The sequence below is a fragment of the Rhinichthys klamathensis genome, unplaced genomic scaffold, assembly GCF_029890125.1.
Source record: "Rhinichthys klamathensis goyatoka isolate OS25496 unplaced genomic scaffold, OSU_Roscu_1.1 h1tg000018l_1, whole genome shotgun sequence".
Classification (NCBI taxonomy): domain Eukaryota; kingdom Metazoa; phylum Chordata; class Actinopteri; order Cypriniformes; family Leuciscidae; genus Rhinichthys; species Rhinichthys klamathensis.
Genome location: NW_026606569.1, coordinates 2083444 through 2102791, shown reverse-complemented (window position 1 = coordinate 2102791; position 19348 = coordinate 2083444). Strand labels below are relative to the sequence as shown.

Genomic DNA, 19348 nt, shown 5'->3' with positions numbered 1-19348 from the left:
TTTCTGCATCCCCTAATCTAAAGTCTAAACTATTCATCATGCATAAACATATTCATATCACTTATAGATCTCCCTGTAACAAGTTATGTGTGTAACGTGATCTCATGAGCGTATTAGAATGTAAAGTCGGTCTGGCATACTTGCGTTTGGACAAACAGTAACGTACATCAAGGACATTTTACATTTAAACAACTTCAGAAATGTACAAATGTTTATTTTTCTTTATTCTACTTCTCCCCAGAATGAAATCTCATGTGGACTTTAAGGTTTCTGTCTTGATTGAAACTCTTTCCACACTGGGGCATGTGAAAGGCTTCTCTCCAGTGTGAACTCTCATGTGGTTATTGAGGTTTTTTTTTTTAGTGAAACTCTTTCCACACCATTGGCAGGTGTAAGGGCTCTCTCCAGTGTGAATTCTCATGTGGTCTTTAAGGTTTCCATTTCGATTGAAACTCTTTCCACACTGAGAGCAGGTGTAAGGCTTCTCTCCAGTGTGTATTCTCATATGGATTTTAAGGTTTCCTTGTTGGTTGAAAATGAATCCACACTGTTGGCAGGGGTAAAGCTTCCTCCCAGTGTGAACTCTCATGTGGGCTTCAAGCTTTCCAGGCTTATTGAATCTTAGTCCACACAGGTGGCAGGTGAAATTACCCATAGTCCCGGTCTTTTGAGCCCTTTTTTGTGAGGAAGCTTTTTCAGTCTGAGAGCTACTAAAAGATTTTTCTTCAGTTATGACATTGTGAAGTGTCTTACGCTGATCTTTCTCTTTCATTTCATTCAGATCTTGACTCTCCTCTTTCAACGGGACCAGGTCTAAGGTGAAAAAAGACAAAAAAGTTAATCCCAGTTTAATGCCACAAAGCAACAGTCATCAAAACATTTAGATAAGTAAAACATCAAAACTAATAACATGTATGCAAGATCCTATACGCAATCAGCTGTGCGTTTACATGGCTTTCCAAAAATGGCAGGTGCCAGTGTTTGGCATACGTTCTGCCAATCAACGTGCACTTGCGGCACTGGTAGTTCCTATTGTGCTGGTTAGATCATCCTACTCTGAAATAGGAGCTAATTTAGTCCCCCCCAAAAGGCGTTCCTATAGCTAAAATTGTTTCCAGTTCCTACGGTGAGAACACACCATAAAGCGGGTACTTCCACCAATAGATACAGGAACTATGAAAACATTCCTCCGGCAACATGACATCATGACTTTGCGTAAACATACACGCCACTTTCAATTCAAGTGGCGTGTTATCTATACGCATTTTGAGCTATCCGCGTGTATGTCCACGCCGAAATCTTTTGCGTGTATGTCTACGCAGTTAAATGTCCGAGTGATTCCGCGTGTATGTGTACGCCGTTAAATGTCCGAGCGAAACGAAACAAAATCTATATCTACATCTGTGGAGCGATATTTCTTTTCCTAGGATGGTAGGAGAAGACTCATAAATGGTATTAACCCCAGTGACGGGTAGGTTTAGGGACGGGGTTGGGGTAGGTCATATATTTATATATACATAATACAGTAATATAACGTTAAGTCAAAGGCGTTGATAAACACGCTGAAAAGCGATTATGCGTGTTGATAGCACGCCAAAAATGGAAATACGAATTGGCGTGTCATACATACGCCATTACATGAGATCAGTCTGCCTCCGGTGTGAAAGCCCCTTATATGAGTTAGAGCAGGGTTGGAACTAAACTCCGCAGGATCTGAGTTTTGCAGCCCTGACCGATTTATAAAGGGTTGGCTAATACCTCTCGAACTCAGCAAACGTTAAAAAGCTCTTAACCTTAGCAAGGAGTCTTAGCTGAAAGAAACTATATTTAACTAGTGCATTTACCTGCTCATCAAAGGTCAAAGCAGAATCAAAAACAACACACACATTTTTTACAGAGGGCTTGACACATGAGGCCAGGTTACCCAACACTTGGTATGTGTTGCCAGAAACAGCTAGAGGCCCGAAACACAATTTCCCCAGTCTTACTCTCATTTAAATTTAGGAAATTTAAGGACATACAAGCGGTTAAATCACTCAAACTCTGGTCGTTGTTTTGCTTAAAAGCCACATAAATTTGAGTGTCGTTACTTTTGAACTCGATAAACAAAGCATCAAACTTTGTATCATGATTTTCATTGTTTTTGGAAGACACGCTGTGAGGAATAAACTTGAATTTACCTCAGAAGAAGAAATTACTCTGTGGCTTTATTCAGAGGAGGGTATAATTTCTGGTGAATAAGGAATTTATTCGTACTTGCATACGAAACAAGGGTGTAAATTATGTTATAATATAATATACACTCACCTAAAGGATTATTAGGAACACCTGTTCAATTTCTCATTAATGCAATTATCTAATCAACCAATAGCATGGCAGTTGCTTCAATGCATTTAGGGGTGTGGTCCTGGTCAAGAAAATCTCCTGAACTCCAAGCTGAATGTCAGAATGGGAAAGAAAGGTGATTTAAGCAATTTTGAGCGTGGCATGGTTGTTGGTGCCAGACGGACCGGTCTGAGTATTTCACAATCTGCTTAGTTACTGGGATTTTCACGCACAACCATTTCTAGGGTTTACAAAGAATGGTGTGAAAAGGGAAAAACATCCAGTATGCGGCAGTCCTGTGGGCGAAAATGCCTTGTTGATGCTAGAAGTCAGAGGAGAATGGGCCGACTGATTCAAGCTGATAAAAGAGAAACTTTGACTGAAATAACCACTCGTTACAACCGAGGTATGCAGCAAAGCATTTGTGAAGCCACAACACGCACAACCTTGAGGCGGATGGGCTACAACAGCAGAAGACCCCACCGGGTACCACTCATCTCCACTACAAATAGGAAAAAGAGGCTACAATTTGCAAGAGCTCAGCAAAATTGGACAGTTGAAGACTGGAAAAATGTTGCCTGGTCTGATGAGTCTCGATTTCTGTTGAGACATTCAGATGGTAGAGTCAGAATTAAACAGAATGAGAACATGGATCCATCATGCCTTGTTACCACTGTGCAGGCTGGTGGTGGTGGTGTAATGGTGTGGGGGATGTTTTCTTGGCACACTTTAGGCCCCTTAGTGCCAATTGGGCATCGTTTAAATGCCACGGCCTACCTGAGCATTGTTTCTGACCTTGTCCATCTCTTTATGGCCACCATGTACCCATCCTCTGATGGCTACTTCCAGCAGGATAATGCACCATGTCACAAAGCTCGAATCATTTCAAATTGGTTTCTTGAACATGACAATGAGTCCACTGTACTAAAATGGCCCCCACAGTCACCAGACCTCAACCCAATAGAGCATCTTTGGGATGTGGTGGAACGGGAGCTTCGTGCATTTCTAAAGAATGCTTTCAGCACCTCTTTGAATCAATGCCACATAGAATTAAGGCAGTTCTGAAGGCGAAAGGGGGTCAAACACAGTATTAGTATGGTGTTCCTAATAATCCTTTAGGTGAGTGTATAATTTGATACAAAAGTGCAGCATGATGAATGTTACGGTGTTTATGTTTAGACCAGTGTTTAGGTATGGTTGACTGTACAGTTGAACAAGATCTGTTTGCAGAAATGGCACAAAAGGTGTGTTACAGTTCAAGTCTCTAGGTTTAGATCAGTGTGCCCAATAATCTGCCTTTGCCCTACATTATTTATATTTTAATTATTATTATTTTCATCATGTTTTAAATAAAATACAAATACCATTCTTTTGGTCTTCCTCACATTTTATCTTGTAGTTCTTCACAGTCACATTGACCTTGATAGGCCAATTAGGGGTGTTTTTTGTCTCCCCCAGGTGAGAATACAGTAGCGATCCTTAACTCTTGAACCTTGACCCTCTCACCCCATTCCCTCCTCGGGGAAAAGTAAACTCAGCCTCATATCAGCCTAGCTTACCGAGTCCCCTTCTATAGTAGCCCAAAAGTTACCTTTGATTAAAAATTCAACAAGCAATCAGCACAGCGCGTTTGAGAGTACTAACCAAAATAATAAACTGTAAATCCTTAATACAAATAATTTCATCATCACACAATCGGTGTGTGCATTTCAACTGGCATACAAAACCAACAAAGTTGAATGTAAGCCGACACATCATGACAGCGCTCAGACCAAAGTAAATTAGTGACAGACAATTCTGCATCATAGACAGTTAACAGCGATTGTGGCATTTTTGGAACCAATGTTGATAATAAATACTATCATTAGACTGGCACAGCAGCTGATTAAATCTATGTAACAGACCGTAATAAACGTATTATTTGGGGGGAAAAAACTATTATGCAGAATTACAGCAAATGTGCATAATGGTCAAGGAGTTAATACATTTACAGGTTGATATGCAATTCTGCAAAATGATTGTTTTTGCTTAACGTGTTTAAAACTTTGGCAGCGGCGGCCAGAATTGAACCAGTCATGTATTTTAATTAACAGCTGTAAAGCTTTAGCTTCTTGGTTGATGCTACCATTCAGGGGTATCGCTTGTCATTTCTGGGGTTGAAATGCTTTAAAAAGCTTTGGCTTTCTACACAAAATTAAGCTCTGATGTAGGTCTTTCTTTTTCAGATTTTCTTTAAAAGTTTATCTTGAAAACAGCATGGATGATAAATTAGCAACAATGTCCTCCTCACTAACTTTGCGTTTTCCATAGCGAATAGGGCTAGCTATTTTATCAACTTTTCCCCCCAATCTTGTTCCCCACAGCAGGGTGAAACTTAGACAAAGTTTACATTACAATTCCCCAAAATTTAGAGGGGGCACATTTTCCAGTTATTTGAAATGTGTCTGAAATATTAATTTCTGAAGAGCTGGACTACTGAGTTCAGCTGTGAGAATGAAACCAACCTGTTTGTTCCTCAGTTTCTTCTTGTTTCACGCTGAATGCTTCTTGAATCTTCACGTCTTCACTCTCCTCTTTAATAAATGGCATCTTTGTTTGTTCCTCAGTCTCTTCATGTTTTACTTTGAATGTTTCTTCAATCTTTACGTCTTCACTCTCCTCTTTAAAAAACGCCATCTTTATCATAGTGTGTCACATGGATCTCAGTCGCTTCATCAGCAGTTTTCCTGTGTGTTTGGACACTGTCCTGTTTAAGATGAGAATAATTAACAGAAAGAAAAACACCCAAAACTAAATCTCTGTTACCCCTTTTCCACCAAAAAAGAACTGGTTCGGAACTGGTGCTGGTTCAAAGTTGGTTCGGAGTTGGTTCAACTTGCGAACCTTCTCAGAACCTGTTTGTTTTTCCACTGACTAGAGCGCCCAGCGAACGACGTCGTTACGTCACTGTGTACGTCGCCATACATCTTAGCTAGAAACGCTTGCAAGTACAACATTACTTTGGGATTATCTCTAACTCGTGAACCAAGAAGGCTTTAAAAACAATTGAAATATGTAAGTCTTTTAATCTTTTCCTTTGATATGTAATCTTTTCTGATTAGTTATGTACTCCTGTCTTGTGTCTTTTTTTTCTTTCCATTTATTTGTTCTATATTGTGACTGTTTTCTCCTTTGTTTACATAACGTTTTCAATAAAAAAATTGATTAAAAAAACTAGAAACGGTTGCGCCAACTTCAAGCATAACAATTACAATGGCGGACTACATCGTGTTTCTGCAAATGTTTCTCCTGGCTTTGCGATCCTATATTATGTCAGAAAATATGTTATCTAAACCCGCCCCCAGCCCCCGACGTAAGCATGACGTGGTAAAAGAACGGTTCTAGTCCAGCAACGAGTTGGTGCCGCTTTGGAACCAGTTTTCCTGGCCGAGAACCGGTTCTTTGGCTGTCGAAACACAAAGAACCGGTTCGCGCGCAGGCACCGGCTCCGAACCGGCTCTCAAAATGCATTGGTGGAAAAGGGGTATGTGTGAGTCTCAATCAGCTCTAATTCAGTAGTTCAGTTCACTGGTAAGAGAGTCAGTCAGAGAGAGAGAGTTAATGGACTTAAATGACCTGATTAGACTAAAAACACTCTAAACTAAATCTCTGAGAGCGTCTCAATCAGATCTAGTTCAGTAGTTCAGTTCACTGGTAAGAGAGTCAGTCAGAGAGAGAGTTAATGGACTTAAATGACCTGATTAGACTAAAAACACTCTAAACTAAATCTCTGAGAGCGTCTCAATCAGATCTAGTTCAGTAGTTCAGTTCACTGGTAAGAGAGTCAGTCAGAGAGAGAGAGTTAATGGACTTAAATGACCTGATTAGACTAAAAACACTCTAAACTAAATCTCTGAGAGTGTCTCAATCAGATCTAGTTCAGTAGTTCAGTTCACTGGTAAGAGAGTCAGTCAGAGAGAGAGAGTTAATGGACTTAAATGATCTGATTAGACTAAAAACACTCTAAACTAAATCTCTGAGTGCGTCTCAATCAGATCTAGTTCAGTAGTTCAGTTCACTGGTAAGAGAGTCAGTCAGAGAGAGAGTTAATGGACTTAAATGATCTGATTAGACTAAAAACACTCTAAACTAAATCTCTGAGAGCGTCTCAATCAGATCTAGTTCAGTAGTTCAGTTCACTGGTAAGAGAGTCAGTCAGAGAGAGAGTTAATGGACTTAAATGATCTGATTAGACTAAAAACACTCTAAACTAAATCTCTGAGAGCGTCTCAATCAGCTCTAATTCAGTAGTTCAGTTCACTGGTAAGAGAGTCAGTCAGAGAGAGAGTTAATGGACTTAAATGATCTGATTAGACTAAAAACACTCTAAACTAAATCTCTGAGAGCGTCTCAATCAGATCTAGTTCAGTAGTTCAGTTCACTGGTAAGAGAGTCAGTCAGAGAGAGAGAGTTAATGGACTTAAATGACCTGATTAGACTAAAAACACTCTAAACTAAATCTCTGAGAGCGTCTCAATCAGATCTAGTTCAGTAGTTCAGTTCACTGGTAAGAGAGTCAGTCAGAGAGAGAGAGTTAATGGACTTAAATGATCTGATTAGACTAAAAACACTCTAAACTAAATCTCTGAGTGCGTCTCAATCAGATCTAGTTCAGTAGTTCAGTTCACTGGTAAGAGAGTCAGTCAGAGAGAGAGTTAATGGACTTAAATGACCTGATTAGACTAAAACACTCTAAACTAAATCTCTGAGTGCGTCTCAATCAGATCTAGTTCAGTAGTTTAGTTCACTGGTAAGAGAGTCAGTCAGAGAGAGAGTTAATGGACTTAAATGACCTGATTAGACTAAAAACACTCTAAACTAAATCTCTGAGAGCGTCTCAATCAGATCTAGTTCAGTAGTTCAGTTCACTGGTAAGAGAGTCAGTCAGAGAGAGAGTTAATGGACTTAAATGACCTGATTAGACTAAAAACACTCTAAACTAAATCTCTGAGAGCGTCTCAATCAGATCTAGTTCAGTAGTTCAGTTCACTGGTAAGAGAGTCAGTCAGAGAGAGAGTTAATGGACTTAAATGATCTGATTAGACTAAAAACACTCTAAACTAAATCTCTGAGAGCGTCTCAATCAGCTCTAATTCAGTAGTTCAGTTCACTGGTAAGAGAGTCAGTCAGAGAGAGAGTTAATGGACTTAAATGACCTGATTAGACTAAAAACACTCTAAACTAAATCTCTGAGAGCGTCTCAATCAGATCTAGTTCAGTAGTTCAGTTCACTGGTAAGAGAGTCAGTCAGAGAGAGAGTTAATGGACTTAGATGACCTAGGGCCGTATTCATAAAACATTTTATCTTACCACTAAGAGTTCTCCTAAATGGCAGTACAAGTACTTAGTTAAGGGTTTTCTATTTAAACGCTGCTGAGACCAACTTTTACTAAGGAATAGAGAGAAGTCTTAAGGCTAAGAGTGAGGGCGGGGTTGACCTCATTGTTATGGATGCAGGGCTTAAAGTGAAAAAAATTCCTGAGCCTGAACTTTTTTGTGTGTGTGGTGGACTGCACAGACGGACTTATCTTCAAATGGATCCATTTATTTTCAAGTATTACGGCTGTATCTTAATGGCATCTTTTTATTAATGAAGGCCAGTATCACTGATATTAATATAATGATGTCTCGATGAAAATTCTTTCCCCAAAATTTTAGGGTTATAAAATAGTCCGCACTGCATAAATTATAAATTAAATTAGATTAATCCTTTTTAAAGCTACAAGCGTTATTTAGTCAAATAGTAGTTAGTAGTTTTCTCTGTTCCCTTTGTTCTTTGGTTAACTTTACTGACAGACAGAATTAGTGGCTACTGTCACTTTAAGATCTACAGCTGGTGACAGGATCTCACGCGTCTCATTCTCTCACTACTCTTCACTTCCATTTAAGATTTTAACTCATTTAAGGTTAATAATGATTGATTATTGAGGATACTAGACAAAACGGACATTTTGGCATAAATGTGTGTGTTATTGTTCGTTCAAGCGCGAAAGAGAATTCGATACTGGTTCGCGACTTTTTGTGCCTCGTGTGTGTGTGTGTGTGTGTGTGTGTGTGAGGAGGACATTTACTGAAGTGCGTTCTCTTTTGTATTGTTGCACATTAATGGTTTAAAGCATTTGGTGGACAAATTAATAACTAATAAGAGCGTGATCATAACCCTAGCTAAAGAATGACAAAGAACGAATGCAGCGTTAATTGTGTTAAATATTTTAAAACATTAAAGCTGACCAAAAAAAAAGAAGAAAATCGCATACGTTAACGTTGACAGCACTACTTGTCATAACGTTACATTGCTGACAGAAAATGAAGCGGTTTAAAGTGGACTCGTTTTCATGGTAGGCCTACACACAATGTTTTGTTTTTAGTAAGCGACACAGAATGTTCTACATTAAATATTTAACTAACAGTCTGAAGTTACCTAGCAGCAGTGTATGTTAATGTTAGCTCAGTCAACGTAAGGCTAACATCAAAAGGTGTAGACAGAAAATTTGATTCTCCTGACCTGAGCTAATTTACGAAATCAACCAACTCACATCTCCTTTCTTTCTTTTCATCCATGATGACATTAAAGTCACCTGATGTTGTTTCTGGAGTTCTGCGCTCCATGCTTTCACCGACGACGCTAACGTGAGGTATGATCTCAATCACACTGTTGCCAGGACCCGCCCTGTTCTGCTTCTGATAGGCTTGTGACGTTAGTTAGAGCTGCACTCCTCTCATATGATTGGCAGGTGAAATCAATTGACTCAAATATTAAACCGCATTCAAGTTCCCAGTTTCAAATGCAGCCGCGCGGTGTGTGCGCTCATAATGGAGGAAGCGACGCGCTCGTTTTTTCCAAGTGCGTCCGTGCCGAAAGTGCCTCCGACTGTAATTTGCAGCCCGATTAATCAATTTTGCCTGCGCCGGAGGCCGGACCTGCCCTCAAGCCGGAAATCCGGCCCCCGGCCGGAATACTTTAAGCCCTGTGGATGATGTCAACACACTTACTAACTATGACCACAGTAGCCGCGTTTCCACTGCCGGGCCAGGGCCGAGCCGTGCTAGTGCGTGCCAGAGCCAGTCGCGTTTCCACTGTCACTTCCGGGGCTTGATCTGGGCTTACTCGGTGCGGATTTCTGGCCCGTCGAATACCTTGGGCCAAAGCGGGCCAGCTCGGGCTAGAGGCGTGCTCAAGGTAAAAGGCGGAGTTTATCGGTGTTATGGAACGTTATGATCTGAAGCAAGATGCACATTTCACTTTTATATATCGCGCAAAATAATCGCTGCTCGAAATGGAGAATCGCCTGTACTGGTCTGTCGAAGATACCAAAGCTTTTCTGAGCATTTGGGCAGAAGAAAGAAAGGGTACAACGTCAATTTGACGGCGTGTGAAGAAACGAAGACATTATAAAATACATTGATGCTGAACTTTCTAAGCTAAGCATTCAGCGAGCAACGCTTCAAGTTCAGGAAAAAAAAAAGTTGCTGGCGCAGTATTGTACAAGGCGATTCAAACGCACAATGGACAAAGCGGAGCTCAGAGAAGAAACTTTCCAAATTCCATGGTTCGACTTGATGGACGGTGTGCCGGGTCACCGTCCCTCTGTTAGTGGCGACTCGCGAGACAATCTGGACACTATTGCAGGCTGCAGCCACGGCCGGTGAGTTAATATACATGCTATCTTCCTAACTTAAAAAAAAAAAAAAATCATAATACCCGCTGAAATGGGTTGGGTTGTATGACGTTTGAAAGGCGTGTTAGGGGCGGGGTTTAGGGCAGCGCTGCGGGGCAACTGGCCCGGCAGTGGAAACGCAAGCCCGGTGCTCGAGGCCCGAGGCCACTGGCTCGGCTCGCTGTTAGCCCTGGCCTGGCAGTGGAAACGCGGCTAGTGATTGGCTGATGGGGAGAGGTCTCTGTCAGTGCTAGAGGGTGTTTCTCAAACGGCTGCATATCTCGTCATCAAGCCATCTCAATTTGAAGGATAATTTCTTCGGCCTGTTTTGAAGGACACATCAGACACCAGGGAAAGCTCTGGCTTCGTGTGGATGTGGCCTGAGTGTGCTCACCTGTTCCTCTTGTTCTCCGCTCCCAAATACGTGTTCTCTTGCTCTCATGTTTGGCCAGTTCGTTATATAGTTTCTGTATGAGTTTGTTTGACAGTGTACTGTAGTTTCTACTCAGAGCTTACTTTAGTCTCACCTTGTCTAGTCTCGTCGTCTCTTGTGCTTGCTGTGTCTTTTGTCTTCCCTAGTTTGTCCTCCAAGCTGAGCTTCCCAGGCCGCTTACACCATCAGCCAAGCAGAGACCAGTGCAGTAATTGTGAGAGGCGATCCCCTTGTACTGTGTGATCCCACTTATTGTTCTCCTCCAGTCTCTTGCTGGCATTGTGTTTACCCTCCCTCCTACTGTCATCCTGGGTTGGGTTCAGCGGTCGCTCTCTCAGCCGGCCTGTCTTTGTGCCTCATCCCTGCCCACTGTTTGGCCTGTTCACCTCCTCTCCCTCACTATATCCTGTCCTGTCTGCTGTCTTTCAAATAAACCCCTGATCACTCTGTAATTCTCCGTTTGAGAATATTTTAAAACGAGGTATCATGTCACCATATTCAAATAAAGATTTTAAATGTAAGTTGAGTGTCACTAATTAAACTAGTATATGTTCAACTAATTGTCAGCCTCTTACATGCTTACATCTCAAGAGATTGCAGAATTCAAGCGACAAATTATGTTATATAAACAAAGTTCTGGAGGAGCACGTTCAAACGGTCTCTCTAATCATCTCTAGAGGAGGTGTATACACACAGCCTAGAGCCGACTCGCTAGTTACCTCGACAGTTTTCTGCATCCCTCCGCCAGCCGTTCCTCACTCTCGTCCGGGGATACGGGGGAGAATTTGTGTTTCCTCGTTTCCTTTCCTCGCGTCTCAGCTCCTGTAGGATGCGAGGGAAGACTAAGGAAAATTAGGACAATGAGGACGGAGGAAAGCTCATTTTTGTATATTGGAATATTCTTGATCACTCGAGCGTCACACACTGCGTCATCAGCTGCGCTCAAAGAATCTGCCCGTATGTTGTTAAAGTTTAGTTATTTAATAAATTCATAAATTTTAACTATAAAGCAAGATTCCCCGTTGATGTATGTTTCATATATGGTTTATTTAAACGGCAAAGGTAAAGCATAAATTTGCAATTAGAGGATTGAGATTTATACTTGTCCTTCAAGATGGCTGAGCTCGATCGATTTCAGGGTCACAGGCTGGAGGAGCGAGGAAGCATCTGAGTATTGAGAAGTCTATTTGATCATTTGTAAGTGTGAACTCGTGAAAACAACTGCCACAGGTAATCGGACGTTATTTATTTATTAAAGATTTATTTTTTGCTGTTTTATCGTAGATTAAAATCTATAAATAAAATACGTATTGCATTCATGAAGAAAATGTTCAACACCCAAGGCTATTTCCGCATTAGCCACGTTTCCACTGTCGGGCTAAAAGCCATGTCCAAGACTGTGATAAAAGGTTAAAAAAAATCCAGTCCACAATCACATTTTATATTGAAAATAAGTCATTTTGTGTGTTTTTCCCCCCAAATCAGTGACATCATTTATGAATTTGGCAATTAAAGAGTTAAAATCTTGATTTAAAAAAAATATATATTTAGTAGTTTTGATCAGGACTGAGGTTGATTAATAGATTTATGGAAAAAAAATTGAAAAAAATATTTATCTGATACATTTTTACAGCAGTTTTCAGCCACGAACATAACGAAAGGGTAGTGAATTTGAACAATGCACAAGGGTTAACTCTTACATTCTCTTTTGAAAGGTGTGCTCAGTTTGTTTCTAGTATCAGGGAGATATGGCTCAGGATTCATGAATATAATTAAACCTTTTCAGCATGTTTGGGTGATTCCGGGGAGTTAAAGCAGAATTTGAGGTAGCATTGTTTTGACCCTAATTACAAGTTTCCAGCAGCTTGTTGACCGGGTTGTCCACCCAGGTTGTGGTCCTCAGACATCATAGATTTCATTTTTATATGACAACCTTTTACAGCAGCCCATGTCTGTTAAACCCCCTTTGCCCCCTGGGTAATAAGGTATTTGGCTTCGGGAACACCCCTAAGCTACTCCAGTAAAACAATTCTGGTGGATGAAACACCCATATTTTTTTTTTTGCTTCTGACGCCCATGACCCATCTCATTAGGTGATGTAAATATTTAAATGAAAGTAATGATTAAATAACTATAAAATAATATAATGGTTGTTTTGACTGTTGTGTTCTTTTGTGTTGTAATGATGCTCGTGTTTGGATAGGCCTATTAGTGCGTGTGCACAGTTTCACGCAACGTTTGCATACTTTAACCACCTCCGAGCCACTAGCACCTTTATTTTGGGGGTCCTGGGCTGAAAGTTTGGGATTTTGTTTTTTAAAAGGTTTAAAGGGGGGCGTGATGAAAAAATTGAGAACCCCAGGTGTACAGTGTCTTTGGGCAGATTGCCAGCAACAGCCATTAGGATTGTTTGTGATCTGGTTTTAGTGATTTAGGAATCCTCTAGACTACACCTAACTTTTCACAGATTTAGGAGCTGGTTTTAGCACTAAAATGCTTTGTGAAATACTCCTTAGAGAAAAACACATTATGGTATTTTTAAGAGTTTCTCCTAAATCGCCAAGTTAGGAGCTACTTTTTGCCTTAAGATGTTTTGTGAATACGGCCCCTGATTAGACAAAAAAAAAAACACTTGAAACTAACACTAAAAACTAATAAAAGAATGCAAATTGTATAGACGCTATATATTTTAGACAGTTTAAGTAGCTATTTAATGATTTGTAGATAGATAGAAATATAGAATGGCCCAGATATGTCTGTTAAAGATCACTTCATCTGGAAAGCATCTGCTGTTTACTAACATCTGATAGACATCTTTAAGATGTCAGTTTTACATACATTCTAAATCATTACATCTTAAAGACATCTTCTAAACGTCTATTTGACATCTGACAGGAAACGTCCTAGAGGTATTGCAGATGAGCAAACACTCTAAAAAATACGTCTTCCACACATCAAATAGACGTCTCTGTGATGTACGTGTGCTGTCAGGAGAGCACTTCGAATAACTTAATCATTTGTTGCAAGTCAATTGGTTCAAATGAATGGGAGCGAAACGAGACTCACCTTTTAATGTCACTCATGAATCTTATTGTTACTTTGCTCACACAACGTTGATAAATGTTAGATAAAGCGATGAAATGTTACATTTAATAACAAATAATTAAATCGGCGGCCCTTGTAAAACTTTGAAGACGATTAAACGGTTTCTATCGGATTAAACACCATCACAATTCTTAAACCAAACCTTTCTTCAGCCGAATCACAACAGATGCAGGAGAGCGGCGCAGCCTTATGACGTCACGCCAGCAGACCAAAATAAAAGTCCTGTTCACCAAAGTGATTTTGAAGAAGAAGAAAAAACGAAGAAAAAGATGACAGAATTCTGAGTTGAATGTACTGGTGAAATACATTTAATAACACAATGGTAAGTTCATACAGTTCACATTGACAGTTAAAAAAATCTAAATCAAAGATATAACACTATCCAGTCAGAGAGACTATAACCATCAAATAAATTTATTTTCTTATGGCTTATGTCTACTTTATCATTGTATCATATTTGTAAGTTTATGGCTTTAAAATCGGAAAAGCGACCCAAATAATGTCAATAAATGTAGACCACACACACACACACACACACACACACACATATATATATATATATATATATATATATATATATTATATATATATATATATATATAACTCTTTCTTTTTTGTCACTATTTGCATTTTTTTATTAATTTATAACTGGTAAGGTTTCTTCACCCAGCAATACAGTTTTACTTTTTAGACAAAGTCTCACAGACTTGAGTAGTTTCATAACATTTTCAGCACATAAGTGGACAAGTATTTAAATAACTATTCCACCAATACATTCCCCTCTGAATTTCTCTCCTCTCTTTTATTTTGTGTATATATTTTTCTCTATGTAAGTTTCTGTGCACTTTTGCGATTGTAAACAGCAGCGTGTGAACAGGACTTGTATTTTGGTCTCCTGGTGTGATGTCATTAGGCTGCGTCGCACTCCTGCATCTGTTATGGTTCTGCAGAAGAAAAGTTTGTGTTGTAAGTATTTAAGGTTAAACCTTATAGAACCCGTTTGGATGTTGTAATTAATGTTGAGCAGAGTAACAGAATGAAAACACATGAGTAAGAGAAAAGGTGTATCTCATTTCGCTCGTGAATCAGTTCATCATAAGAATGAATTCAGTCACTGGCAAGTAGTGATGGAGAAACTGAGCTTTTGGAAACTACATTTATTTTCATTTTCTGTTTATTATTCTCATATTAAAGATGGCGTTTATTAAAGAGGAGATTGAAGACATGAAGATTGAAGAAACATTCAGAGTAAAGCAAGAAGAAACTGAGGAACACACAGGTTGGTTTCATTCTCAAAGCTGAACTCAGTCATTTCATCCTCATTAAAATGTCCAGCTCTACAGAAATGAGTGATATTTTTGAAGAGTGTCCTAATTAAAGCACTTTTATTCGACATGGAGCTGGTCGCCTCAGACATCCTTAATAACGCTATATTAACACAAAAAGATACCTGAACATAATCGGCTGTAAATATACATTGATTGAACCAAGCAATACAATGTTTCCCATTAATTAGCTAGACTGTGGCCCACCATAGTCTAATCTGTGCTGGCAGTTTCATAACAAACCAACAATATTTTAGATCTTCCTATGATAACATAAAAGGTCTGTAACATGGTTTTGCACCATTTCTTTGACAAAGGATCTGTCAAATGAACTTAATTCGGAAGTAACTTCGATTTCCAACATTTCCAAGATTTGTAATGAGACGTGTTTGTAAACCTGTTTTTACAGAAATGGTAGTTTTTTGCCGGTAAAATGGACTGCATTTATATAGCGCTTTCAACAGACCCATGGCCACCAAAGCGCTTTACACATTGCCTCACATTCACCCATTCATTCACTCATTCACACACCGACGGCGGTGTAAAGCTCAAATGCAGTCTTTGTCAAAATAAAAGCTCAAGGGTTTCTCTTGATAATATAGATTTAGGACAAAGTATTATAATTTCCCCACTTTAGCCTACAATAAAATTTCATTTATTTTACAGTGCAATTGTTTCACAATAAATGGCTATTACTGTCATAGGAATAATAATAATATAAAAATAATGATTATATTTTAATAGTTTGGCTTCCTAAAAAACTAGGGTGAATGTAATTGTTACCAAATGAGGATGATGAAGGTTCAAAAGGGTATCAATAAACAAAATGCATACACGAACAACAACCGACAAACAGAGTTACGGATGAGGAACAACACATAGTGATAATGAGATGATGACGAACAGGTTTGATGATCTGATGAGTGTCCGTGGGAACTGATGACTGGCGGGAAAATCAAGGAACACATGTGACTGATGAAAGCAGAACTGAAAGTTCATGTTAACAGAAACTAAGAGCAACAAACACTGAGTGAGTGTGACAGAACGCCCCTCCCGAAAGTCTAGGTGAGGAGGAGGAGGGCGTGAAGATGGTGAAGAGATGACGTAGGAGACGGAAAAGGGATGGAGATTGTGGGCGGTGATAGACAGATGAGACCCCAGCAGCGAAGATGGTCTACATCCGAAGGCACAGACCGAGAGATAACAGCCCACGGCGGAGTAAGGAGCCAAGGTGGAGTAGAGGCTGACGTCAACTGGGGGACGATGGAGGCAGAGCCGATGGATCCCAGGGCACAGGAGGCTGAGGCGATGCCACTGCGACGAGCGTCTGAGGTGGAGCCAGATTACCTGAGGAATGAGGCGATGCCGGTGTGATGGAGGACCGAGGCGAAGCCGAAGGGAAAGAGGAGCAGCCGTAGGGGTGGAGGAAGATCCGCAAGTCCGTGGTGGAGGTGGTGTGATGACTGACCAAGGGGGAGCCGGTGGGACGAAAGGCCGAGGGTGTCTGGTGGAGCCAAAGGTTGTGTTTGATGTCTCTTCATATTACAAATTGGTAGCAGTCTGATAGGAGTTAAACCATGCAAATGCTTGTCCACAAATCCAAGAGAGGGTATTCTGAGGGTATACATGTGCAAAAAAATTGGGCCCTGGACAAGTTTTGATATGCCATGACAATTGGCTTTTTCAGTTGCTTATAATTATAGCAATGGTTAGATTCTCACTGCACTGAATCTAGCACAAAATATGTGAGTAGCATGTATATATACAGTATGTATATATGTGTGTGTGTTTTATTTAAAAAAAAAATATTTACAACATATAATAATAATGAAGGTCAAAGGCACCTTATTGAGCACACTGCCCTAAACAGAGTTGGTTTCATACATATTACATAATCAGAGAATAATTGTTTTTATTCATTTTAAAATTAATTTAATAATTGCTTGATTTAAAAGTAGACTATTTAAGCTTGCTAAAGCCAAATCTCAGGTCTGCATAGCAAGTATTCGCTAAGCATTTTGTGACATGTTCTAAGACGGCAGAAAGTGCTCCCTGTTTGTTTTCTTTATTTTACAAAAACACAGTGTTGTTATTGTGAATGTAAAAAAGAAGAGAAAAGTTGTCACACCACAGCTCCAAAAATAGAAAAATATTTATTTATGTTCTCACCACAGGAGATGTTTCGAGCCTAATGGCTCTTAATTAGTCCCCTGTGGTGAGAACATTAATAAATATTTTTTCTATTTTTGGAGCTGTGGTGTGACAAAAAAAAAAAAAACGCAAGTGATCACCCAGCACCTCCGCCGACTGAGATTTTTTGAACAATATTGAGAAGAGGTTCTGAGATAATGTAACATTCTTTAAGTAGCTTAGTACGTATAGCAGGGCTGCAAAACTCAGTTCCTGGAGGGCCACTGTCCTGCAGAGTAGGCTTTCTGCGATAGTCGGTGTTACCGGTGTTGCACAGTGTTCAGCCGCACACCAGTTACATCACTTGTCCACCGTGGCACCGCCTCCCATCGTGGTTTTAGTAATAAAAATAACTTAGTTCAGTTAGAGAACAGACACCACAATTAAAAACTGAATACATCTGCTCAATTCAGCTTGAGCCGAACGAGAGTCACAGCACAGATCAGCATGGTGTATGCCGCGCCTCCAAGCTGTCTTATTCGTTTTGTTAATAGTATTCGCTGTTCTTTTGCACCAGACGAATGATTCATCATTAGAATTCATAACAGGCACTACTTTGAAGGGACCAAATGAAACATGATTATGTATTTCTGCTCAGTTAGCGACATTGGGCTTCAACCACATGTCAAACTCTATAATACATTTTTGTATACCATTTGTATGTTTAATAATTCTATCTAATAAAGTATTAGGACTGTTAAACAGATTGTAAACTAACAAAGGAGGAGAATGGGAGCGCTGTGTATTCAGGTTCTGGTGTTCTCCGCACTGTCAATATTAGTCCGCCATGCCGTCGAAATAAAAGTCCTGTGCACCAACCAGTACGGCAGGTTAGTGGCGGCTTACGTCACTTCAGAGTTCATATTGGCGATGGGAATGCAACTAAGAAAATGGCCCCAGGGGAAAATTCAGTTCTCGGGAGACTGCCCTAGTGGCGGGTTCCTATAACCAAGTTCCGTTAACTACCCGGTGCAAAAGCCCCTATGCCCCTGTGGCCCCTCCAATATTTGAGTTTGGCACCCCGGGTGTATATAAAAGGATCTAGCTATTAAACTGAGATTAACCTTTGTCTTTTTTCAGACTTGATGGCGTTGAAAGAGGAGGGTCAAGATCTGAATGAAGCAAAAGAAAAAGATCAGTATGAGACACAGACATCTTTTAGCTGCTCACAGACTGAAAAAACTTCCTCACAAAAAAGGACTCAAAAGACAGGGACTGAAAGTTATTTTACCTGCCAACAGTGTGGAATAAGTTTCGATCAACATGCAAAGCTTGAAGTCCACATGAGAATTCACACTGGAGAGAAGCCTTTCACATGTCAACAGTGTGGAAAGAGTTTTGATCTACAAGGAAACCTTAAAGTCCATATGAGAATTCACACTGGAGAGAGCCCTTACACCTGCCAACAGTGTGGAATAAGTTTTAGACAAAAAGGAAACCTTAATAACCACATGAGAATTCACACTGGAGAGAAGCCTTTCACATGCCAACAGTGTGGAAAGAATTTCAATCAAGATGGAAACCTTAAAGTCCATATGAGAATTCATTCTGGGGAGAAGCCTTACATATGCTCTCAGTGTGGAAAGAGTTTTGATCTACATGGAAACCTTAAAGTCCACATGCGAATTCACACTGGAGAGAGCCCTTACACTTGCCAACAATGTGGAGTAAGTTTCACTCAAAAAGGACACCTGAACAGTCACATGAGAGTTCATTCTGGGGAGAAGCCATACAAGTGCCAACAGTGTGGAAAAAGTTTTGATCTACAAGGAAATCTTAAAGTCCATATGCGAATTCACACTGGAGAGAGCCCATTTACCTGCCAACAGTGTGGACTAAGTTTCAAACAAAAAGGAAGCCTTAACAGGCACATGAGAATTCACACTGGAGAGAAGCCTTTTAACTGCCAACAGTGTGGAAAGAGTTTCAGCCGAAAAGGAATCCTTAATGACCACATGAGAATTCACACGTAAGAGAGCCATTTTACCTGTCAACTGTGAAGAATAAGTTTCACTCAAAAAGGAAATCTTAACAGGCACTTGAAAATTCACACTGGCGAGATCATTTTACATGCCAACAGTGTGGAAAGAGTTTCGATATACAAGTGTAGCAGGCATAGCTGCCTAGTTAATTTGGCAATCACCTAATGAGATCCAGGTGCGCTATAGGTGGTGAGTGTGTATAAGAAATGTTCCTGCGTTTGTGGAATTGGGTAGGTTTGTTATTTCTCCCAGCCATCTGGGGCCTGTTTCAATAAGGAGGTTCAACCAACT

General features: G+C 40.0%; 2 protein-coding genes across 2 annotated transcripts; one reads left to right on the top strand and one right to left on the bottom strand.

Moving 5' to 3' along the window:
* Window positions 1-207: 207 nt before the first annotated feature.
* Window positions 208-13760, bottom strand: LOC130070556 (gastrula zinc finger protein XlCGF7.1-like). The gene is made up of 4 exons (XM_056234983.1): window positions 13703-13760; window positions 11175-11277; window positions 4830-5071; window positions 208-813 (listed from the first exon to the last, which is right to left on the bottom strand). The coding sequence occupies exons 3-4, from the start codon at window positions 5008-5010 to the stop codon at window positions 251-253; spliced, it is 744 nt and encodes a 247-aa protein (XP_056090958.1). The 5' UTR covers window positions 5011-5071; window positions 11175-11277; window positions 13703-13760; the 3' UTR covers window positions 208-250.
* A 967-nt stretch (window positions 13761-14727) lies between these two features.
* On the top strand, window positions 14728-19085 carry LOC130070481 (gastrula zinc finger protein XlCGF8.2DB-like). Its single transcript, XM_056234892.1, has 2 exons — window positions 14728-14839; window positions 18156-19085. Exons 1-2 carry the CDS (start codon window positions 14755-14757, stop codon window positions 19046-19048), a joined length of 978 nt encoding a protein of 325 aa, XP_056090867.1. The 5' UTR covers window positions 14728-14754; the 3' UTR covers window positions 19049-19085.
* Window positions 19086-19348: the final 263 nt, after the last annotated feature.